Genomic DNA, 20,848 nt, shown 5'->3' on the forward strand with positions numbered 1-20,848 from the left:
AAGTATCAGAAGGGATTAAGGGAAGGGAGCATAGTTGTTTTGGGATTGGATTAGGACAGGTCCAGTGTTTGAAACTCAGTGCCGCCCTATGAAACGTCTCGGCAGAGCTGCAGCTTCTCCTCCGCGTCCGCCTGGAGCTTGGAGTGTTGTTGTATTGTAGTTCTCCACAGTGTTGTTTGAAGTGGGGTGTTTTTTTTCTCCTCATATTGAATACAACACGCAGAGCGGTTTTACGTGTGTTTATAGACAGTTGGATAACTTTAATAAGCAGTTTAATTACTTGTTTTATCGGGCAGGATTTACTAAGTAAACACACTGAGAACTAAAAGTTGTGTGAAGGCTTCTCGGGGGTTTCAGGCGCTTCTGCAGCATCAGTTTTTGTCTTTATGTGACCTCGCCATGGCGGAAGGAGCTTCTCTTTCCTCTCTTTCTTCTTTTTCTGGGGGAATAAATGCGAGTTCTTTGACCTCCCGGGTGAAGAAACCAAACAGCAGCAATGTTCACGTGAAAGCGAGGAGGAACAGTCGACAAAGCCACAAAAGAGACATTCACACTCGGGTATGTATATATATATGTGTTCGGCTCGAGGAAGTTAGAAGAAGAGAAGAGAGGAGAGGAGATGAGGTGCTGTGAGAAGTCCGGCCTTTACACAACAATCCGCTTTAGCCATTTGCTCTACTTGGCACGTCATTCCACCCGTTTTTACTCACTCATCACGCCCGTTTTCAGACAAACCCTGACATGTAATCAGTGGTTGTAACAGATTTCCCGAGTTCAGGAAGCTGCTTCCAACAAACACAATCCCGTTTTCCATCATTCAACTCGCCGAACAAAACTAAACCCGTGCCCTTGATTCGAATTGTGTTGTTGTTTTTGTTCTTTGTTCAAGTATCACTGATTTTATATAATTGATCACATGGATCGATTCTCCTGCACTTTGTACGTTTTTGACTTGGTGTAAAACCGACTGCAAAGTTTGGGGCCTGCAAAGTGTGAACCTCACAGGGTTGGGCAAAGATACATCACAATGTACTTTAAAATAAAATAGCAAATACTTTAACGTTAAGGATATCAAATTAATCTACAAAGTACAGCAACCACACCATGTATCAAATTAACTACAGGTTTTTTTTGTATTTAATAAATACTTTTACAAAGGAGCATGACATTTCTTCGCAAATCTTCCATGAATTGGCCCATTGGTTTTATTTTTTGTTTTATTTTAATATAGCAACCTGTAGAGAGCAAAAAACAGTAATATAAATAATTATTATTTATTTTTCTGTGGATAGAAATTGCTTAGAACTTAAATTATTATTATTATTATTATTATTCCTTATTACATTTTTATTCAGACTTTGAATTTTTAACCAAGACATTATAAAATTAATTTATTTTCACTGAAGTGTAAATTTTCATCTTTCTTTTTTTTATCACAAAATCAGAACTAAACAGTTGAAATGTTTATATAGTAGTATGTATAGGAGGATCTGAGATGATAAGTACAGCTGCGTTAGCTTAGTCTATGTGCTGTCTTTGTCCTTGCGAATGCAGCAACACCAAGATGTTCCAAAAGCTGAGGACCAGATTGGTGAGGGAGCCGTTAATGGACCAAATAAAAGATTTCTCGCCGCTCTAGATTACAAATCAGCAAGACTGCTTTAAAAATATAGTAAAACGTTCTGCTAAAAAACAACCGCACAGCGGTTACAAAGTCCATATCCATGATGCTCATCTTGATAAATTCAATGAGAACATGGATGTGTATTCAGAAGTGCATGGTGAGCGCTTCCATAACAACATACTTCTTTAATTGTTGCTATAAAGGACAATATAGTGAGCAATTGATGAGACACTACTTTCGTGGACTGTTTCATCAGGAAGTGGTAGCACAATGGCTAAGATGTCAGACTTCTGAATAGAAGCTTGTAAGTTTAAATCCCAGCACCACAAAGTTGTCAATTCTGAGCCCCCAAGCAAGGCCCTTACCCTTTAAGTGCTCAGTGGTATAAATGAGACAACTAAGTCGCTGTGGATAAGGGTGTCTGTAAATCTAAATGCTTTCCAAAAGGATTTTATGTGTGTTAATCACATTACTCTTGCTATCAAGAACTAAAATTCTTACATTTTGTAGTAGGTCATCATTTTGTATTTTTGTATTTTTTACACCTGATTAAAAAATTGCCAAATAAATATAATCTACTGGGTAAACAATCTGTAACAATTATTGTGTGGCCAAGGAAAACCTGAAATGGACATTCAATTCTGTTGATTAATTTCTGGCTTAAAACTGATGTAAAAAGATTTAATATTTAAGTTCTTTTGTGAGCTACTTGAAGCTGCTTTTCTCAAATACTGCATGTGTTCAGAGATTTGTTTATATCTGCAGGTTGTCCTGGAAAGAGTTCTGGGAATCACCACAACCACCAACAGTGGTTTGGCCTGTGACCCAAATACAGGCACTGTTGCATACCCTGCAGGGTAAGCTAAATCTGAAATGACTTTAGTTACACTTAATGCCTATTTTTAGTAACTTGTATCTAGATCTAATAAACTTGGGAGTATTCTTCTGTTTCAGATGTGTCATTGTTCTCCTGAATCCAAAGACAAACAATCAAAGCCATATCTTTAATACATCAAGGTATGTGAGCAATTGACACTGAATTAGTGGTGTGCTTTAGGTGTAAGATTTACAGAGAAATTTCTCTCTTCAAAACTTGTAGTTGTTCAAAGTACTTGTATTGAAATCGGCTCTTGTCAGAGCTGCATGTGTAATAAATATTGCTGTATAATATGGGATTCCTCAAATATTTAATGTATGTTTTATTTTAGATTTGAATTCTATGCTACTGTATTCACTGTGCACTAAGATATTTGCTATTTGTGCTTGGCCAAATAATTGAATTAAATTAGTTTGTTTCTAATTTTAAAATACTTGGGATCGGTAGAGGTTCAAGATTTTTCAGGGAAAAAAAGAAAAGAAAGAAAAAAAAATAGTTAGTTTGCCTCATAGTTAAACATAAACAAAAAAAACAAAATAAATGTTGTTGTTTTTTTAGTAACCAATTCTTTCAATAATTAAATTTTTTTTTCATAAATAAACATGATTTCTTTTCCTTTTTTTTTTTTACCATTTAAAAAGATGCATTGTCCACCCTTGAGGTAAATGGTCCTTGTTTAGCAGGTTTTTTACTAAACTAGCAGAATTTTATATTTGTTTCACAGGAAAACCTTCAGTGCTTTAGCATTCTCACAGAATGGAAAATATTTGGTCACTGGTGAGGTAAGAGGCTTTAAATCTTTCAAAAATAAATCTTTTTTTGTTCCTAATGATTTTGAGTATTTAAATATCTATTGTGATGTAACGTTTTACACTAATTGCTTGCTGGTGACTGATTTGTAATCTTTGTCAGTCTCTGTTGTGTGTGATTTCATGGTTTGCTTGGTAATTTATGCACAGTCGCTTGTTTTAATTTTGCTTATTGAATTTGTATTTTTTATTTTTTTGTATGATCAGAGTGGACACATGCCCTGCGTGAGGGTGTGGGATGTGGCAGAGCGTACTCAGGTGGCCGAGGTCCAGTGCCACAAGTATGGAGTTGCCTGTGTTGCTTTTTCTACTAATGGCAGCTACATTGTGTCTGTTGGATTTCAGCATGACAGGACCGTCAGTGTCTGGGAGTGGAAGGTAGGTTTAGTCATTTCTCTTTTCCAAAGGTAGAGGAATATTTTTGTAATGGATGCATTAGACTATTAAATGAACAATTATTATAATTTCTTGTTGATATTTGTACTATTATTCAGTTATGTTTAACATTAATTTAAAATGAGGTTTCATTCTTTTCTTTCATTGTTTCTTGAGCAAATCTTGAGGAATTTCTGACTGTCATACACTGTGGTTCTATGCCTGTATTAGTTACAAAGCTTTTGTTGGTTATTGCTGTTCTTTTATTGGGTAGTAATCACATGCATGGATAATTTGAAAGGGGTGTTTTGACTTGACTTGACTTGATACGTTTAGGACTGAAGTCAAGCACTACTGCTTTTCTTTGCAGAAAGGGACCGTTATTGCATCAAATAAAGTGTCTAGTCGTGTGTTGGCCGTCTCCTTCTCCGAGGACAGTAGCTACTTTGTCACTGCAGGAAACAGACATGTGAAATTCTGGTATCTGGATGCGTCCAAGGAAAGACGTGTAAGAAGAAACGTTTCTTTGTTAAATTGATGAATTCTTTGGTAGGAGATTGTCAAGAAATAGCAGACTAGATACCATCTTAATGATTTGATCTGAATTAATGCTGACTGCAAAGAATTTAGTAGACAGATATACAGTCATTTCTGTGTTCTTGTTTTTAATGTACATTTGAACATATTCTTAATGATTGGTAAAGTTTTAAAGACACAGTTCTACAGTATATCATTGTTACAAATGTTCCACTCAGTTCCAATAAGTCATGTATTTATTTATTTTGCTTTCTTTTATCGTTCTGATTCTGAATGTCATCTAATTTGATTTAAAGCATTTATTTTATATTTACTTTCATAAAAAGTAGGGATGCACCAAATTTTCGGCCGAAAATGGCCCAAAAGTGCATTTTCGGCCGAAAGACTTTGATCACCGAAAAAACACGGCCGAAACAGTTTGTTGTGATGACGCAAACAAAAACCGCGGCCCGCACGTGCCTGTCTAAAACATGTCTGCGTGTGGACGTGTTTCAGTATATCTGAGAAAGACCCACGGATAGCGATTTGCAAAACATGTAATGATGAAATTTCGTCTGCAAAAACTTTCTCCACTTCGGGTTTAATTTATCACCTGAAATCCAAACATCCCGATCGCTATGCTGAATATCAGAGGAACGCAAACGCACAGAAAAGCAAAACCCCTCCGAGCATGCGCACTCTGTCTGTGGTGGAGGTTTTTGGAAAGGCAGGAAGTTTCCCAGTGATAGTGTTGTATTGTATCTTTAAGCAGTTGCACTTGTTCTGAATGCACTTTGTTTTTATGAAAGAACATATTTAATTTTACAACCTTTCAGCAGGCCAGAGGGTCTGTACATTATTATTTAATGTACACATGAGTGCATTTAAGTTAAACATTTAAGACAAAATTTTAATTTATTTTATCCTGTGCATTGTTGCAATGTGCTATAAATAAATATTTTAATAATTTGTAATTGATTAATTCTTTGAAACTTTAATATTAATTTATGCAATTGAAATGCCTTGATTTTAGTAAGTTTAGTACACAGTCATAGACATAAATGCAATGGTAATAATAATTGCAATAATTTCTTTCGGTGTTTCGGTTTTTTTCGGTTTTCGGCCTTGCTTTCCTTCTTTTTCGGTTTTCGGTTTCAGCCAAGAATTTTTATTTCGGTGCATCCCTAATAAAAAGTATTTGTATTACATCACATGCATGTACTTACAATTGTACCCCAGTCTTTGTAATATTTATTTTTTTGTTAAATAAGCACAAAGTTGAGTAAAATTGCTGTTGGAAGTTTTTATTTTTCATGTTAATTATATCTTTTTATGGTTTGCTTGTAGGTGAACAGTACAGTGCCCCTGATTGGTCGATCAGGGTTGCTAGGAGAACACCAGAATAGTGAATTCTGTGATTTGGTGTGTGGCCGTGGCACTATGTCGAGCAGCACTTACTGTATCACCCATACTGGTCTGCTGTGTCAATTCAACAGCAACCGGCAGCTGGATTTATGGGTTGATCTCAAAGTGAGTCACATTGTAGAGTGAACACACAATTATAATGATCAAAACAGTTTAAATAGATATTTCGTGTAGCTATTTTCATAGTATTGTTTAACACCTCATATAACTCTGTCAAAACTGATTCTGTGTATTGTTCGTGTTTATGATTTTTCTTGCAGACATCGTCCGCCCGCTGTTTATCTGTTAGTGAATCTTTCATATTTTGCGGCTGTTCAGATGGTACAGTGCGGGTTTTTAGCCCACAAAACCTGCATTACATCACCACGTTGCCCCAGCCTCACTGTCTAGGAGTGGATGTCTCTCAGGGCATGCAGCCTAAGTAAGTTTTCTCTCTAAGTATATAGATTAAAATGTTCTACAGCCCGAATTTTGGTAATGTTGGGATGTTTTTTAAAATCTGAATAAAATGAAAACTAAAAGACATTTAAATCACATGAGCTAATATTTTATTTACAATATAACATAGAGAACATAAATGTTTAAACTAAGAAATTTTACACTTTTATACACAAAATTAGCTCATTTCAAATTTGACACCTGCTACAGGTCTCAAAAAAGTTGGCACAGGGGCAACAAAGGGCAGAGATTTTGACAATATTCAGCTGGAAGAACATCTAGCAACTAATCAAGTTAATTGACACCCAGCCGTGTCCTCTGGGTTAAAAAGGAGGGAGACCTTCCAGCGTTCCGTTTAAAAGCCAGCATCTCTGATGGTATGGGGGTGCATAAGTGCATATGGAATGGGTAGCTTGCATGTTTTGGAATGCAGTATGAATGCTGAAAGGTATGTAAAGGTTTTAAAGCAACATATGCTCACCTCCAGGTGGCGTCTATTTCAGGGAAAGCCTTGTGTATTTCAGCAGGACAGTGCAAAACCAAATACTGCAGCTATTACAACAGCATGGCTTTGTAGTAGAAGAGTCAGGGTGCTGAATTGGCCTGCCTGCAGTCCAAATCTTTCACCTATAGAGAAAATTGGCTGCGTCATTTAACGAAAAATACGCCAAAGACGACCATGCACTCTTCAACAACTGAAAACCGATATCAGGCAAAAATGGGACCAAATTCCAACAGCAGAACTCCAGAAACTTCATAACCTCAATCCCCAGACATCGTCAAAATGTTTTGAAAAGAAGAGGAGATGCTACACAATGGTAAACATGCCTCCGTGCCAACTTTTTTGAGACCAGTAGAAGGCATTAAATTTGAAACGAGCTCATTTTGTGCATAAAAGTCCCAGTTAAAACATGTATGTTCTATTTTGAATAAAATATTGGCTCATGTGATTTTAAAAGTCTTTTAGTTTTCATTTTATTCAAATTTAAAAAAACGTCCCAACATTTCGGAAACCGGGTTGTAGCTGTTTTATAGCTGATCTGTAGTTGTTATTTCTGTTTTTATAAATGGGTAATATTGTCTAAAATTAGGACATCAGTGTAGTATGAACCACTAGATTATTTTTCAGGTTAGTAAATATGGTCAATTTAACTTGCCTCAGAAGTGGGAAATTGGAGCTCAGAATGATGTTTTTAACCTCATGCATCCAGACGGCAACATTCTAGGCAGCTAACTTCTTGAAATAATGAAATGTATAGTCAGTGTTATAGGTGTAAAAACCAATAAGTCTCTATTTCGATTCTTTCAAAACTTATACAACAACATACAGTTAATCGTAAGAGGGTTTGTGTTTATTGCTAAAGCTTTGTGCAGCAAAATATGCTAATATATTGCTGACCTGTAAATATGAAGTAGGAATTCTGAGTTGAGGGGGTGTATTTGTCAGGAACTTTGCTAGCATTATAGCTTTATGGAGTTTTGTGCCTCGACTAATAATGGCAAACAATTCCATGTTTTCCTGTACTGCCATATAATGGGAGTTTAAGAGTTAATAAATACATATACCATTGTTTCTTTCTTTCTTTCTTTCTTTCTTTCTTTCTTTCTTTCTTTCTTTCTTTCTTTCTTTCTTTCTTTCTTTCTTTCTTTCTTTCTTTTTATTTTCTTTCTATTATTTTATTTTTTTACAATCATTGCTAAATATGTCCTTCCCACAATTTTGGACTCGCTAAATGTGATTCATTGTTGATCGTAAATGTGTAAAATTATGCAATTTCTTTTCTGTTAACCGCACATAGGCTAGAGGCAGAGTATCCCGATACATTGGCGTTGACGCATGACCCTGTGACCAGTCAACTGACGTGTGTCTATAATGACCATAGTGTATATGTTTGGGATGTACATGATGTCAAGAATGTAGAGAAGGTCTACTCTTCCCTGTACCATAGTTCTTGTGTCTGGAGTGTTGAGGTATCGATGCTTTCAGATCAACACACATTTCTGTTTTCATGCAATTATCTTTTTTGTTTTGCAGTTATTGTTTTAGATACTATTAGATTGTTATTACATGTAATTAAAATTGCTACATATAACATACATGATGTTTTTTCTAAATATTATTTTCTTAGTCTGTATTCATTTAAACTTCTTCTTAGACCTACCCAGAGTTGGAAGATTCCCCTGCAGCTTTGTTGCCTGGATCTTTTCTTACCTGTTCATCTGACAACACCATTCGTCTTTGGAACATTGATTTACAGCAAAACCAGTCCCAAAGCTCTAACCACTACAGTCAGGTACATGTTTGTGGATTTCCTTAAGACAATGTACAAATATTAGTTAATGTATGCAATATATTTTCATTGTATATATGCATGTTTGTTAAAGGACTTGGTGAAGATTGTGTATGTGGATAATGACACGGGGCACCTTAAGGCCCCACCAGACAAAGCTGAGGGTAATCAAGATGGCAAATTTGGAATCAGAGTCCTAGGAATCAGCCCTGATGGCCAGCACCTGGCAGTGGGAGATCGGAGTGGAAACCTAAGGTGAGGCGTGTTTTGGTTAATGATACATATTCACAACGGATTAGATTGTAATAATTCGGATTGATTGTCTTACTCACTTTGTCTGTTTGACTTTTATTTTCTCTCAGAATTTATGGACTTCAGTTCATGGATGAACTTCTGAGGATTGAGGCGCACGATTCTGAGATTTTATGTCTGGCGTTCTCTCCCACCGAGACTGGTAAGTTTACAACAACGTTTAATTGAGGTTTTTTATGCATCAGACTAAACATTTTCTTTTATTAAGATCAAACTAATTTTACATTCATCAGTTTTACAGAACTCATTTAGCTGTACGAAAATTTGATTATCAACAAAGCCAGCACAATCCACTATGTAATTTTCAATCAAAAATAAACAAATTGGTGTCATAAAGGACATTTTTTTGGTTAATTTATTAATTAGGTTACCAAAATATTTAACTAGTTCTCCAGGGCAGGGATATGTTGCTTACAAAATATGTATACGCAACTAACCAGCTACAAATCTGAAGTGGTAAAATCCATGGGATGCTATAAAATGCACTTTTATTTTCAATCCTTATAAGCAGCCCACAGTATAGAAGTTGGAGAACTGCTTTTCTTCCTAGTACTGTCTGTTCAATATTTCAAGGAACGCTTTTAATGTTTTCCTGTCGGTTAAAACACTGAGGTAGTGCATTTGTTGCTGACCGAGTCTTGTGAGGAAGTGGCTGGTATGAGCTGGGAGGAAATATGCTGACTGTTTTAAATCGTCTCAGATTTTGTCATCACATTTTTTTTTTTTTTTTATTAGTGCAACATACCACAACCACATGTCGGCAGTACATCATAATTTTTATTGTATAATAATTATGCAAACATTTTCATGACATGAGAAACATGTAAATATAAACATGTAAAAATTGAATTGCTTTGGAAAGAGTAATGGCTGATTTGCAACACTTTTTCCCCCTTTCTTGATGCATCACCTCATGTTGTAGGAAATGTTTTAAAAATATAATAATATAAGCTTTTTTGCAACCAGGTGTGCATCTGTTGGCCTCAGCGGGTCGTGATCGGCTCATACATTTATTCAATATGGACAAAAGCTACAGTCTTTTACAGACTGTTTATGACCATTCAGCATCTGTCACTGCCATGAAATTTACAGGTCAGTTTCAGAAAGGTCTTAAATATTTATTTGCTTTCGCATGTTGTGAATGCATCAATTTTCCGATTACAAATTGCTCCTACTAGAAAATATTTTGTTGTTTTTGTAGGTATAGGTCCAAAGGTTTCCATGGTTAGCTGTGGTGCAGACAAGAGCATTTACTTTCGCTCTGCTGAAAAGGTAAGTAGGCAGAGCTTATCATGTTGGGACTGGTTTTATCACTTGTCACACAAGAAGATACTGTCTCTATTGTTTTGCTCTAACTGAATATGATTGTATCATTGCAGACTTCCCAGGACCCGACTTTTTCAAGGTCACATCATGTGGTAGAGAAAAGTACATTATATGATATGGACCTGGATGCTACCCTCACACACACTGCCATTGCCTGCCAAGACCGCAACATAAGGTTCTGTCTGTCTTTCAATCTTTTTGTGATTAAAGTTAAATGTGAGAGAAGATTATCTCCTGTGAGAGAATCCTATTAAGATTAAACAATTTGATGAGGGAATTAATAAAGTATTCTGATGATTCCCTTTTTGTTGACTATTTTTCAGAGTATACAATGTGAAGAGTGGCAAGATGAAAAAGTGCTTTAAGGGATCCTTGACTGATGATGGCCCAGTTCTTAAGGTGTGTAGTAGGATATACATGGAGCAGGCATCAAAATTATGACCTTATAACATTGAATGGTAGGAGAAAATACTGATTCATCATAGCACCTGCTGGGATATAGTAGGCAGCAAGTGAATATATACAAAATATTCAAGTCTTGACTTGACTTGAATATTTTGTCTGCAAAGTTGGCAGGCGTAAGGATTTGGACAAGGGCCAAATTGTATTGGCTAGATGACTGGGTCAGACCAGTACTTCAGCTATTGTGGGGCGTTCCCAGTTCTCAGTGGTCAGTATCTATAAAAAATGGTCCAAGGAAGGAATAATGGTGGCCAAGGCTCGTTGATGCATGGCTGGCCCGTGTGGTGCGATCCAACAGACTGTTGCTGCCAAAACAGACCTGACCAGTTAGACATTAACCGAATGAAACTTCTTTTAGAAATTTGAGCTAATCAGGGACCCATAAAATAGTAGGCATGTAGTCATAAAGTTATGTTTTTAGAGTAAACAATCAATGCAATTAATAAAGTAATTATAAGAGATTTATAGTGCATGGCAGATAATCAATTTTCCTATAAATATGTAATAATTTACTTTAGTGCTTCAATCATTACATGATAATTGTGCTTTATAAACAGCATCCTACATGACTATTTCTATTGTGTGTGTGTGTGTGTGTGTGTGTGTGTGTGTGTGTGTGTGTGTGTGTGTGTGTGTGTGTGTGTGTGTGTGTAATATATATATCTATATCTTACATACATTTAAAGTCATTGTTGATTGTTAAAGTTTAATATTAAAGTACAGTATTTCTATTAAAAAATTTTACAGATTTCATAATTTAAATTACACAAAGTGCTATAAAGGTTAAAACACTAGTAGAAAAATAAGTACTGTGAGCAGCAGCTTGTGTCCATGCAGCTGAAACCAATTAATCACTACTTGTTTAGATGCTATACACTAGTTTAATAAATCAAATGCTAATATATTTGTATGTCATCCTGTGCATTTAAATTACACTTTTTGAACTGGTTTCAATTCAAAGAGTCATTTGAAGAAATATTGTAATTCTTTACAAAAATAAACTAAAAAAACAACTGCTTTCAGGTTCAACTTGATCCATCTGGGATGTTCTTGGCCACCAGCTGCTCAGACAAAAGCATCTGTGTTTTTGATTATGAGACAGAAGAGTGTGTGGCAACGCTATTTGGACATTCTGGTGACTAAATAAAAAAAAAAAAATTAAAATAAAAACTTTATTTGTGCATGCTGAATACTTTTTCCTTCAATTTGACACAAGCCTTTGTTGTACATTTTCATATTCACAGAAATTGTGACTGGTATGAAATTCAGTCCAGACTGCAAGCATCTAATCACTGTCTGTGGTGATAGGTATGTGTCTCACCTCTTCTGGTTCTTCCTTATTATCAAACACTAGAATTGTTTTGTTTTCAATGGATATTACTTGCAGGAATTGTGTTGGGTGAGAGAATGTAAATATAGTTTCTTGCAAATTTATATTTTCTGCAGTGTAGTATTTGTAATGCATTAGGACAAAGAACAGAGAAGTAATAAAATGTATTGGACTCTGAATGTGGAGGATCAGTGTTGAATTAAATTTTTTTTGTGGGGTGATTGGTGTATGTATTAGCTGTGTGTTTTTCTGGCGACTGTGTTCTCAAATGACCAACTCGATGCGAAAGAGACTGGCAGAGAGGAAACGGAGAGCAGGATTGAGGAACCTGAACAGAGTATCATGCAAACAACAAGCAATCAGGTGCAGTAGTCACTGATCAGATGATTCTCCAGTGTGTAAATCTTCACTCTCATGTTGTTGTTTTTTTTACCCTGGTTTTATCTAAACACTAGAACATCAAAGACCATCATCAACATCAGATCAATTGTATTTTTTGCCATTTCTTCATAAAGGAGAGAAACCTACATCACTGTTCCATGCAGTGGACTAGCTGAGCCAAAAGCAGGACAATCAAACAGTTTGTTTGAGGAAAAGGAGGAAGATCACAAGACTCCAGGCAGGCTAGGCACCGAAGTAGGTTAGTGAATGCAGATTTTATTTTAAAGCCATTGATGTAATATGTGGTCTGGTGTTCTATTATCATTCAATCATCAATATTGATTTATCAGTTGCACAAATAGGTCTTTTAATGGTTCTACTAAGGTTAGTCTTGGCTTGATTTTAAATTTGAATAATTTATTTCTTATTACCTTTTTTTCAAATAGCACTCACTCAAATGATTTTTAAATGTGAAAAATCAATACACTTCTGACTCTTATCAAGTGTATATATTTACTTTAGAGAGTCTGGATTTTATGATGCCACAGACCAATGGCCGACTCCCTATGTGGGCCCGCAGATTGGTATGTTCCTAAAAATTATTTTGTTAGATAATAAAAATATAGGCCTTGAAACCATGGAGGCAACTAGTGCCTTTTATTGGCAGCATACAAATGATAATCTAACCAATAGTAAGAAATGTAGGAATTAATAATGAGTTTTTGTCATAATGTGTGTAGGGTGCTGGAGTTGGCAGCAGTAGCAGTGTGGTATCACAGAAAGTCCCTCAGTATCAACCACAGGGGCGCTGGGCTGCACACGCTGATCCATTTGCTATTCGTTCAGTACTGGAGACCAGGAGCCTACAACTCCCTCTATCCGACACTCCCTGCCGAGGAGAGGAGGACGAGAACGAATGTGTAGAAGAAAAAGAGGGACATGAAGTGGACTTTCATCCTCAGAGTCTAGACAGTCTTTTAGATGAAGAAGAAGAGAGTGGTGATATTGATGAAGAGGACATTGGGAGGGTTTGTAATGTAGATGTTAAATAGCTTATTATATAGAATTTTATTATTCCATATAGTCTGCAATGACTACATATTTTAGACTCGCACACACAAGTATGAACTGATTTTTTTTTTGTGTGTGTTTGCCGTAGGTGTCTGAACAGTTTAGTTCTGTGCTTCAGGACACAGACTTGCAGTATTTTAGCCCAAGACTCAGTTCTTCTGAGAACAATGATTGTTCTCTGTACCCAGCCAACAGCACTACTCTCTCTACAGTAGGAGGGGTAAGTGCCTTTAAACACCTCACAAAAACTAAGCAATTGTTTAAATTGTTACTCTCTTAGAACTTCAAACTTTAGCTTAGCTAATTCACACTAGATGCATTTTTTTATTATTTGCATTATTTGGTTATTTTTCACTTGTTCACATTAGTGAAATTGTGTAAACTCCATAGTGATATGTTCAAATCTCTTACACTTTTGACTAATCTCATTTATTTTAATGTCACTATTGTACACTTTAATTTAAAAAAACTAAAATTTGAACACTTATTGTTTAGGTTCTTATGTCCTATTTTAAAGCATTGTGATTTTACCTGCCCAACTTTGACACTTTGCCCATTCCCCATGTTTTTTTTTTTTTTTTAATGCTCACTGTCATAACAGTAGATGTGGTGGTGGTGTCGGTGTGGAATGGACGAGCTTTCACATTTGTGTTAATGCTGCTTATGAGCGTTCCTGTGCAATTGTTGTAGAGAGTTTGATGTGAAGGCACTTTGCGACGATGCTGAAATTCACCCAGAAGAAGAGGAGCTGAGTCCTGACAGTGCCTGCTCTGCTGAAAGTGACCAGATGCAGAGTGACCAGGCCCACGACCGTGAGTTTATTAACACATTATATACTTTAGCTGCAGGGTCAACACTGGCTACATGAGGAAATTTCAAGCTACATGCTGTCCTCTTGGGTAATGTTCAAACACATTCTGTGTGATATAATTTTTATTATGTGCCATTCATAATGATCTGGAACATTATTACTAATAAAAAGTAACTTTTTTCACTTAACTGTATTATTATATACTGCTGTTAAATACATTTGTGACTCTATTGTGCATTTTAGAGGACACTGACTCGCTCAGTCAGGAAAGCTCCATGGGTAGTTCTGGAGTGGAGGAAGAGGAGGAAGAAGAGCCTGCAAATCTACTGCGCCAACACTATGACTCCTTAGCAGTGGGAACTAATGGTGCTTCTGCCTTCTAACTACAGTTTTAGTGTAATGTAATATTTTAAAATGTTATTGTTTTCCTTTTTAGTGTTAGCTCTAAGAGTTGAACTTTTTGTAAAGGTAGCATTGGAATAATGTTTTGTTTATCCTCCCATGAAGCAAAAGAAAGAAACCTTAATCCCAAAGCATCTTATTCTGACTACTTTATAGAAAAGTTTAACACAGACCTGCGCAACCTGCAGCCTTCCAGTGAGAACTTCCTCAACCCACGTCTAAGCCTTTCTACCCGTTTTCTTTCCCGCTTCCAGAGCCGTATACGGTGAGTGAGTAATGTGTGAAATCAGAAACGGAGGAACCGGATTTATAAGAACAACTCTGCTTAGATTTTCTGCATAGAATTTACTGTCCTAACATCTATAACAATAGAGAAAGTAAAAAAAAAAATTTATTGCAATATGTTGAATATATACCTCTGCCTTGCGATTATTGTGATTTAGTGGTTACTAGTTCAAACATCTTAACACTGAACTAATATTTAGCTTAAGAGCAAACTGGCTAGTTCTGGAAGTCTGTTTAAAAAGATTTGGGTGGATATCTGACAGTTCTTTCTTCCTATTCTTGCAGTGGTACAACTGTAGGAAGCAGTGTTGTGTGCAGACCCAGAGCGCACCTGCCTAGTATTCCAGATGAGTCCAGCAGCATCATGGAGAAAACAGAGGTATTAAAGTGTTATTAGAGCCAAAATGCACTACCTATTTAGACATGTTACAAGCAATGGTCATAAGTTCTGTCATTTGAAGTTTGAGCAGTATATTTCAGGTGGAATTTGTAATGTTGCTTTGGTCAGTGATAAATATTTATCCTATGGAAGATAGGGACTAAAGGAAGATGCATTTGTGGTTAGTTCTTTGCTTTCTTGTTATGCTATATTTATGGGCAAGGATTCAACAGCATGCAGTACCAACAAGAACAAATTATATTGAAATGTTTCTTCACAAAAACTCACACAGTTTACAATGTTGTATAGAAACTAAATGGTCAGTCATTGTTGCAATAATGAACCTTTTGATTTTTACCTGTTGCCATCTATCTCTTCTTTCCAAGGACAATTCACAACTAAATTCTAAGGCCTTAAATTCAAATGCCATAAGAAGTGATCAGAAGAAAAGTGGTAAGCTTCACTGCAATTAAGTTTGCCTTAAATTCTCAACTTATATTTTATTTTTAATGAATTTTAAAACACAATACCCTGTTACATGTTACAATATGACATGCTTTTTTGCAGTTGTTATAATTGTCTGATTTGTACCTCTCCAACATTATGCATTTTCAATTATTTTATTATACTTTGTGTGTTCTTTTTTAATAAATTACAGATAAAGCATTAATCTTACAAGAAAAAAACAACAGTGATCCAGGCATAGTTGTCCCCAAACCTGACAACTCCACTTTTGATGCATCAAAATCTTCCTGTCAGAGTACCATGGACATTACCAATGGCAAGAATAAATCTATGGGTGAGAAATTCGACATGTGTCCAGAGCAGGATCATGAAAAGGAGATACTCTGGAATGCCTCATTGCCTAATCAAGACCATAGTGTGACTCAAGATAGTAAGGAAGAACTCCCTTTACCACATTCTCTTACCTTAAAGACACATTCTCCAATTCCAGCACCTCCTATGGCAACACCTGCTCTAGATAATCTCAGCGCCCGCACCATTCTCCATTTGGACCTGTCTTCCCCATTACCACCTGCTGCCTTGAATGTTCTAAAAAGGCAGGCAGAACATATGCATCCTCTCTGTAGACAGGTTATGGTTAGTCCAACAGAGATGAAGTCGTTAGGAAAAGAGAGACCAAAGCAGATCAATCGCATTGAGAAGAAACTGATGACTAGTATGTCCCACAGACTATCATCTGACCTTCTCAAAACATCATTTAAAGAAAGCTCTCTTGTAGCACCAGAAAAGATTGTGGAAAGTCAACAATCAGTGACTCAGTGCAACACTGCAAAATCAGCCTTATCGGTGACCACAGTAGATGGACCTGAATCTGTGGACCCAGGTATTGTGTTCTTTAGATGATACTTTTTTTTTTTTTTTTTGCATATTTACCATTACAGGCTGATTACGTTTTCATTTGTCTTTTCTTAATTGCCAGCATACAAGTTCAAGTTTGTTGACACATTTTTACGTATACTGTAGTTCTTACCATTGGGGCAGTCGTCATTATAGGGTATATAATAAGATATTACTCATTTTAGTTCTGCGCTATATTGCAATACCACCATAAATGGTAAGTATTTGTGTCATTTAAAAACCAAATGATTAATCCTTTCATGTGTTTTAGAAAACTTTAATAAAATCATACAAAAAACAACGTAATATTAAATAGGGTTTTTTTTTTTCCGACCTGGGTTGCAGGGATTATCTTGATTTTCACTGAATATTGCCCATTAGGATAATAACATTTTATTAAAATATTAATGCTTTCTTAAATCTGTTTTTTTATGTCTGTTGGGACATGCCAACGTATTAGAAGATTTGCAAGATGTTTTCATGCATTTTCCTGACTTTGTCTTTCAGATGAAACTATAAACCTGCAGGCATGTAAGGAGATGGTGAATGTGCTCCAGCACACCATGCACAGAGCAGCCAGCTTTTACAGCAAAGTGAGTTTAACACTTAGTACTTGCATTACTACACTTCCTGAGACAATTTATTTTTCTTATTCTTGTTCAAAATATCAAATTAATTTATCTATGTAAAACAATACTTTTTTAATAGATTTTTTCCCTGCGGGTTCTCCTCTCTCTCTCCTGTTTTTAAAACATTTATTTGCGTTATTATATAAGCCTTTTATTACGCAGGTATTTTAATGCTAAATCTATTCAACATGGAACATGTCATGTCCCTTGCAAAAAGTCAGCTTATTCAATCAGGTTAATATTTGTCAGCATGCTAGAACTAGTAATTACAGAGATGTTATTGCTTTTTTTTTTCAGTAGATGCCTGGTCATATGTTTACCCACAATGCACTCAAAAGGCACTTCAAAAAGCATGCATCAGCAGATTTTTTTATATTTTGTTTGTTCTGGAATTCAATGCTTCCTCTTAACAGATTATAGTTGTTTACCCTGCTTTTGCAATCTTAATTAATTACAGTAGCATACAACAGTAAAAAAATTTATAAAATTGCCCTGGCATGTTCTTTGCTTTCTGTCAAACAATTTTATAATACAATGCACAACACAATTTTTTTTTTTTATCGCACTAGACTAAGGTCACAGCAAAAAAAAATATTTTATGCCATCTGTGACGGTTGTCAGAAATTGACAATTTAGAAACAAAATGTACTAGCCTAGGGACATCCCAGTTGACTTTTATATGTTAAGAATAAAACTTAAGACGAAATGTTACTAAAGTCAGTAAATTGAATTGTCTCTGCCAAACTTTATCTCCACATAGTTGCAAGGCATTAATGAGTTGTCAGACCAGCAGATGCAGATGAAAAGCATGCTTCAGGAAGCCTTCAGTGGGATTCTACAGGAGCTTCACTGTCTTAGTCCCCAGGATCTGAACTCTGTTGTCACTCAACTACCAGAGGACTCTCCAGGTCGTCAGCTTAGGGATGATCGTGCTATGGCCCTGCTAGAGAGATACTCTGACATGCTACTATTACGCATGTCTGAAAAGAAGTTGGAATCCAATTGAGTTATCTACACATGGCTTAGCATGAACAGTAAATCTGCTACAGGTATTGTCAATGCTGATGCTTCCAAGTCTGTTTACACAAAACTGCTTACTTTTTCTTTGCACAAAAATAAGCATCTATTGTTGCTTTTCTTGCACAAGTGCTTTAATTAATTGCACTTGTCTTTAGTATTTCATATGTCCAGTGTTTCACTTTAAAGCTCTGATTAAAATCTGTAGTCTTTGTCACAAATTATTTATTAATGCAGAATTAGTTTTTTTTTTTTTTTGCTACACAGCAACATAAAAGTAAACAAACATGTTTCATAAAAGCTTACTGAGACTTTTGTTTGACATGTGCTTTTTCTGAAAGGGAATTCCAAATTTGATGTCATTCCCCCCCAGTCTTTAAGGTGAAGAAAAATATAGTGTCTTAGTAAGGTGTTGGGCTATGACAAGCTGTTTAATGCAATGATGATGGTAATGGTACGGTATATCCTTTCATTAAAAGTTGAAAGTATTACTTGAGGTGAATGCTTATTGAGAGACATACTCATTTCATTTCACAAGTTTTTTGCAAATTAGTTTTTGACCAGTTTTTAGTTTTTTTTTTTTTTTTTTTTTTTTTTTTTAAATCACAGTGGTGATGCCACCCAGTTACAAATATGTGTTTTTCTCGTTGTTGTCTGTTTTGAGGAGTGTTGCACAAAACCTGTTGTATTGGTCACATTGTGTGTCTTTGCAGATTGCTGTGTACATGTTGCAGATGTATGTGTTTGACCAATCCTTAGGCTTTCTTAATAGCCATTTTACAAATACCTGTAAATATGTTTTTAACTATAAACTCTTAAACTACCAGCTTTTTTTTATAATAAAGAATGTGGTTTTAAAGAATTGTGTGGTTTTCTACTTTTAGGCCAATATGTCCACTTTTAAAATGCTGTGATCTAGCTTGGTTTACACATTTGTTAAAGTGCTGATACTGTCTAACCTTTGGTTGTGATATAGTGAATGGGTTGTATAGAAAAGTCAATGTATAACAGCAGACTGGGATTTACACCATCATTGTACATAAGCCATAACATTTAAAACAATTGACAGGTAAAATTAATAGCACTAATTGTCAATATAGTGACGCATCTTAAATGGTGGAAATCTGTTTAGCAGAATGTGAACACCCAGCACGCAAAGTTGACGTGTTGTGATAACACGCAAACATAAAGATATGAGTGACTTTGTGTCTCTTACCTGAGGAGGAGATGGCACCTGGTTGCACTTTGGGTAAAGGGCAATATTCTGTTGGGAAACCATGGTCTTTGCATTAGGTGGCTGTTACTTAGACAACTACTGCCTACCTAACTACTTAACATTACTGCATTATTACACTCATTCATGGAAAATTGTATTCCTTAAATTTGCTGCAAAAACATTTAGAAATTATTTAGGGAGCATAAAAAGTGTTTAGGCTGTTGACATACCCTCCAAATTCCTCAGATCTCATGTGTAAATAAACAAGTCTGATCCATGGCAGCCTTACCTTCCAACTTGCAGAAAACTTATAATCTGATTCTAGCCTCTTGTTGCCACAGCACACATCCAAAGGTCTTGTGGAGTCCTTAAGATAATGGGTTTTGGTTGCAAAAGAAGGAAACTACACAGTATGAGACAGGTGGTTTTAATGTTATTGTTGCCCAGTGTATATTAGTTGAATTCACAATATGGCTGATAATCTTGCATTATACAGTTGTGTTCAAAATAATAGCAGTCCAACATCACTAACCAGATCAATCACTGTTTTTGGTAGAAATTTAATTTCTACATGGCAAATATTTTACTAGTAGGTGTAGTAGATTGATAGAAACCAACAGTAATGACATGCATGTTGCTGATTCTGTGTAAATGAATAATTAATTGAAAAGGATGTGTTCAAATTAATAGCAGTATGGAGTTCAATTAGAGAGGACAATTATTCGGTAAAAAAACTGGTGTCAAACAAGTGCCCTTATATAAGGACGAAGGCAGCAAATGTTGTACTGTGTATTTATCTGAAAATTTGAGTAAAATGGGTCACTCCAGACATTGTTCATAAAAGACATCACCCCTTGATTAAAAAGTTGATTGGAGATGGAAAAACATATTAAAAAAATCCAGAGAATGATAGGCTGCTCGGCTAAAATTATAACAAATGTTTTAAAATGGCAACCAAACAATTAGAAGATGTTGGCAAGAAGCCCCGGAGAAGTCACACTGTTGAAACAATATTTTGTGGACTGAAGAAAGCAAGATTGTACTTTTAGGGTCTAGGGGTTAGATAGTTTGTCAGATGACCCCCAAACACTGAATTCAATCCACGGTACACAGTAAAGCATGGTGGCGCATGCTTAATGATATGGGGATGCTTCTCATAATACTTTTATTACATTGGGCCTATTTATCACATTCCAGAGATCATGGATCAGTTTGAGCACATTTAAATACTTGAAGAGGTCATGTTGCCTTATAAAGAGGAGGAAATGCCCTTGAAATGGCATGTTTCAACAAGACAACGACCCCAAACACACCAGTAATCGAGCAGTATCTTGGTTCCAGACCAACAAGAATAACGTGATGGAGTGGCCAGCCCAATCCCCGGACCATAATCTAATTTAAAACTTGAGGGGTGACATCAAAAATGCTGTTTCTAAGGCAAAAACCATGAAATGCAGAGGAATTGTGGTGTGTACTGCGGCCTTCCAGATGTGAAGCAGTTCTCAGAAAT

At 35.9% G+C, this 20,848-nt stretch overlaps 1 protein-coding gene across 1 annotated transcript; it reads left to right on the forward strand.

Moving 5' to 3' along the window:
- Positions 1 to 18,984, forward strand: wdr62 (WD repeat domain 62). Its single transcript, XM_046863088.1, has 31 exons — positions 1 to 558; positions 2,390 to 2,481; positions 2,579 to 2,641; positions 3,226 to 3,283; positions 3,518 to 3,688; positions 4,056 to 4,193; positions 5,549 to 5,731; positions 5,887 to 6,047; positions 7,864 to 8,035; positions 8,221 to 8,358; positions 8,450 to 8,610; positions 8,718 to 8,809; positions 9,634 to 9,759; positions 9,869 to 9,939; positions 10,047 to 10,168; positions 10,317 to 10,392; positions 11,479 to 11,590; positions 11,700 to 11,763; positions 12,023 to 12,148; positions 12,301 to 12,425; positions 12,689 to 12,750; positions 12,907 to 13,194; positions 13,326 to 13,458; positions 13,927 to 14,049; positions 14,292 to 14,414; positions 14,607 to 14,715; positions 15,021 to 15,114; positions 15,501 to 15,567; positions 15,773 to 16,462; positions 16,984 to 17,069; positions 17,866 to 18,984. The coding sequence occupies exons 1-31, from the start codon at positions 400 to 402 to the stop codon at positions 18,109 to 18,111; spliced, it is 4,431 nt and encodes a 1,476-aa protein (XP_046719044.1). The 5' UTR covers positions 1 to 399; the 3' UTR covers positions 18,112 to 18,984.
- Positions 18,985 to 20,848: the final 1,864 nt, after the last annotated feature.

Source organism: Silurus meridionalis, chromosome 12 (genome assembly GCF_014805685.1).
Source record: "Silurus meridionalis isolate SWU-2019-XX chromosome 12, ASM1480568v1, whole genome shotgun sequence".
Lineage (NCBI taxonomy): Eukaryota > Metazoa > Chordata > Actinopteri > Siluriformes > Siluridae > Silurus > Silurus meridionalis.

Bases quoted from the DNA above. Each gene is read 5' to 3' on its own strand.
- wdr62 (XM_046863088.1), top strand. From the start codon at position 400: ATGGCGGAAGGAGCTTCTCTTTCCTCTCTTTCTTCTTTTTCTGGGGGA. The intron at 10,393-11,478 runs GTGTGTAGTAGG...AACTGCTTTCAG, and splicing joins ATGATGGCCCAGTTCTTAAG to GTTCAACTTGATCCATCTGG. The intron at 11,764-12,022 runs GTATGTGTCTCA...TGTATGTATTAG, and splicing joins ATCACTGTCTGTGGTGATAG to CTGTGTGTTTTTCTGGCGAC.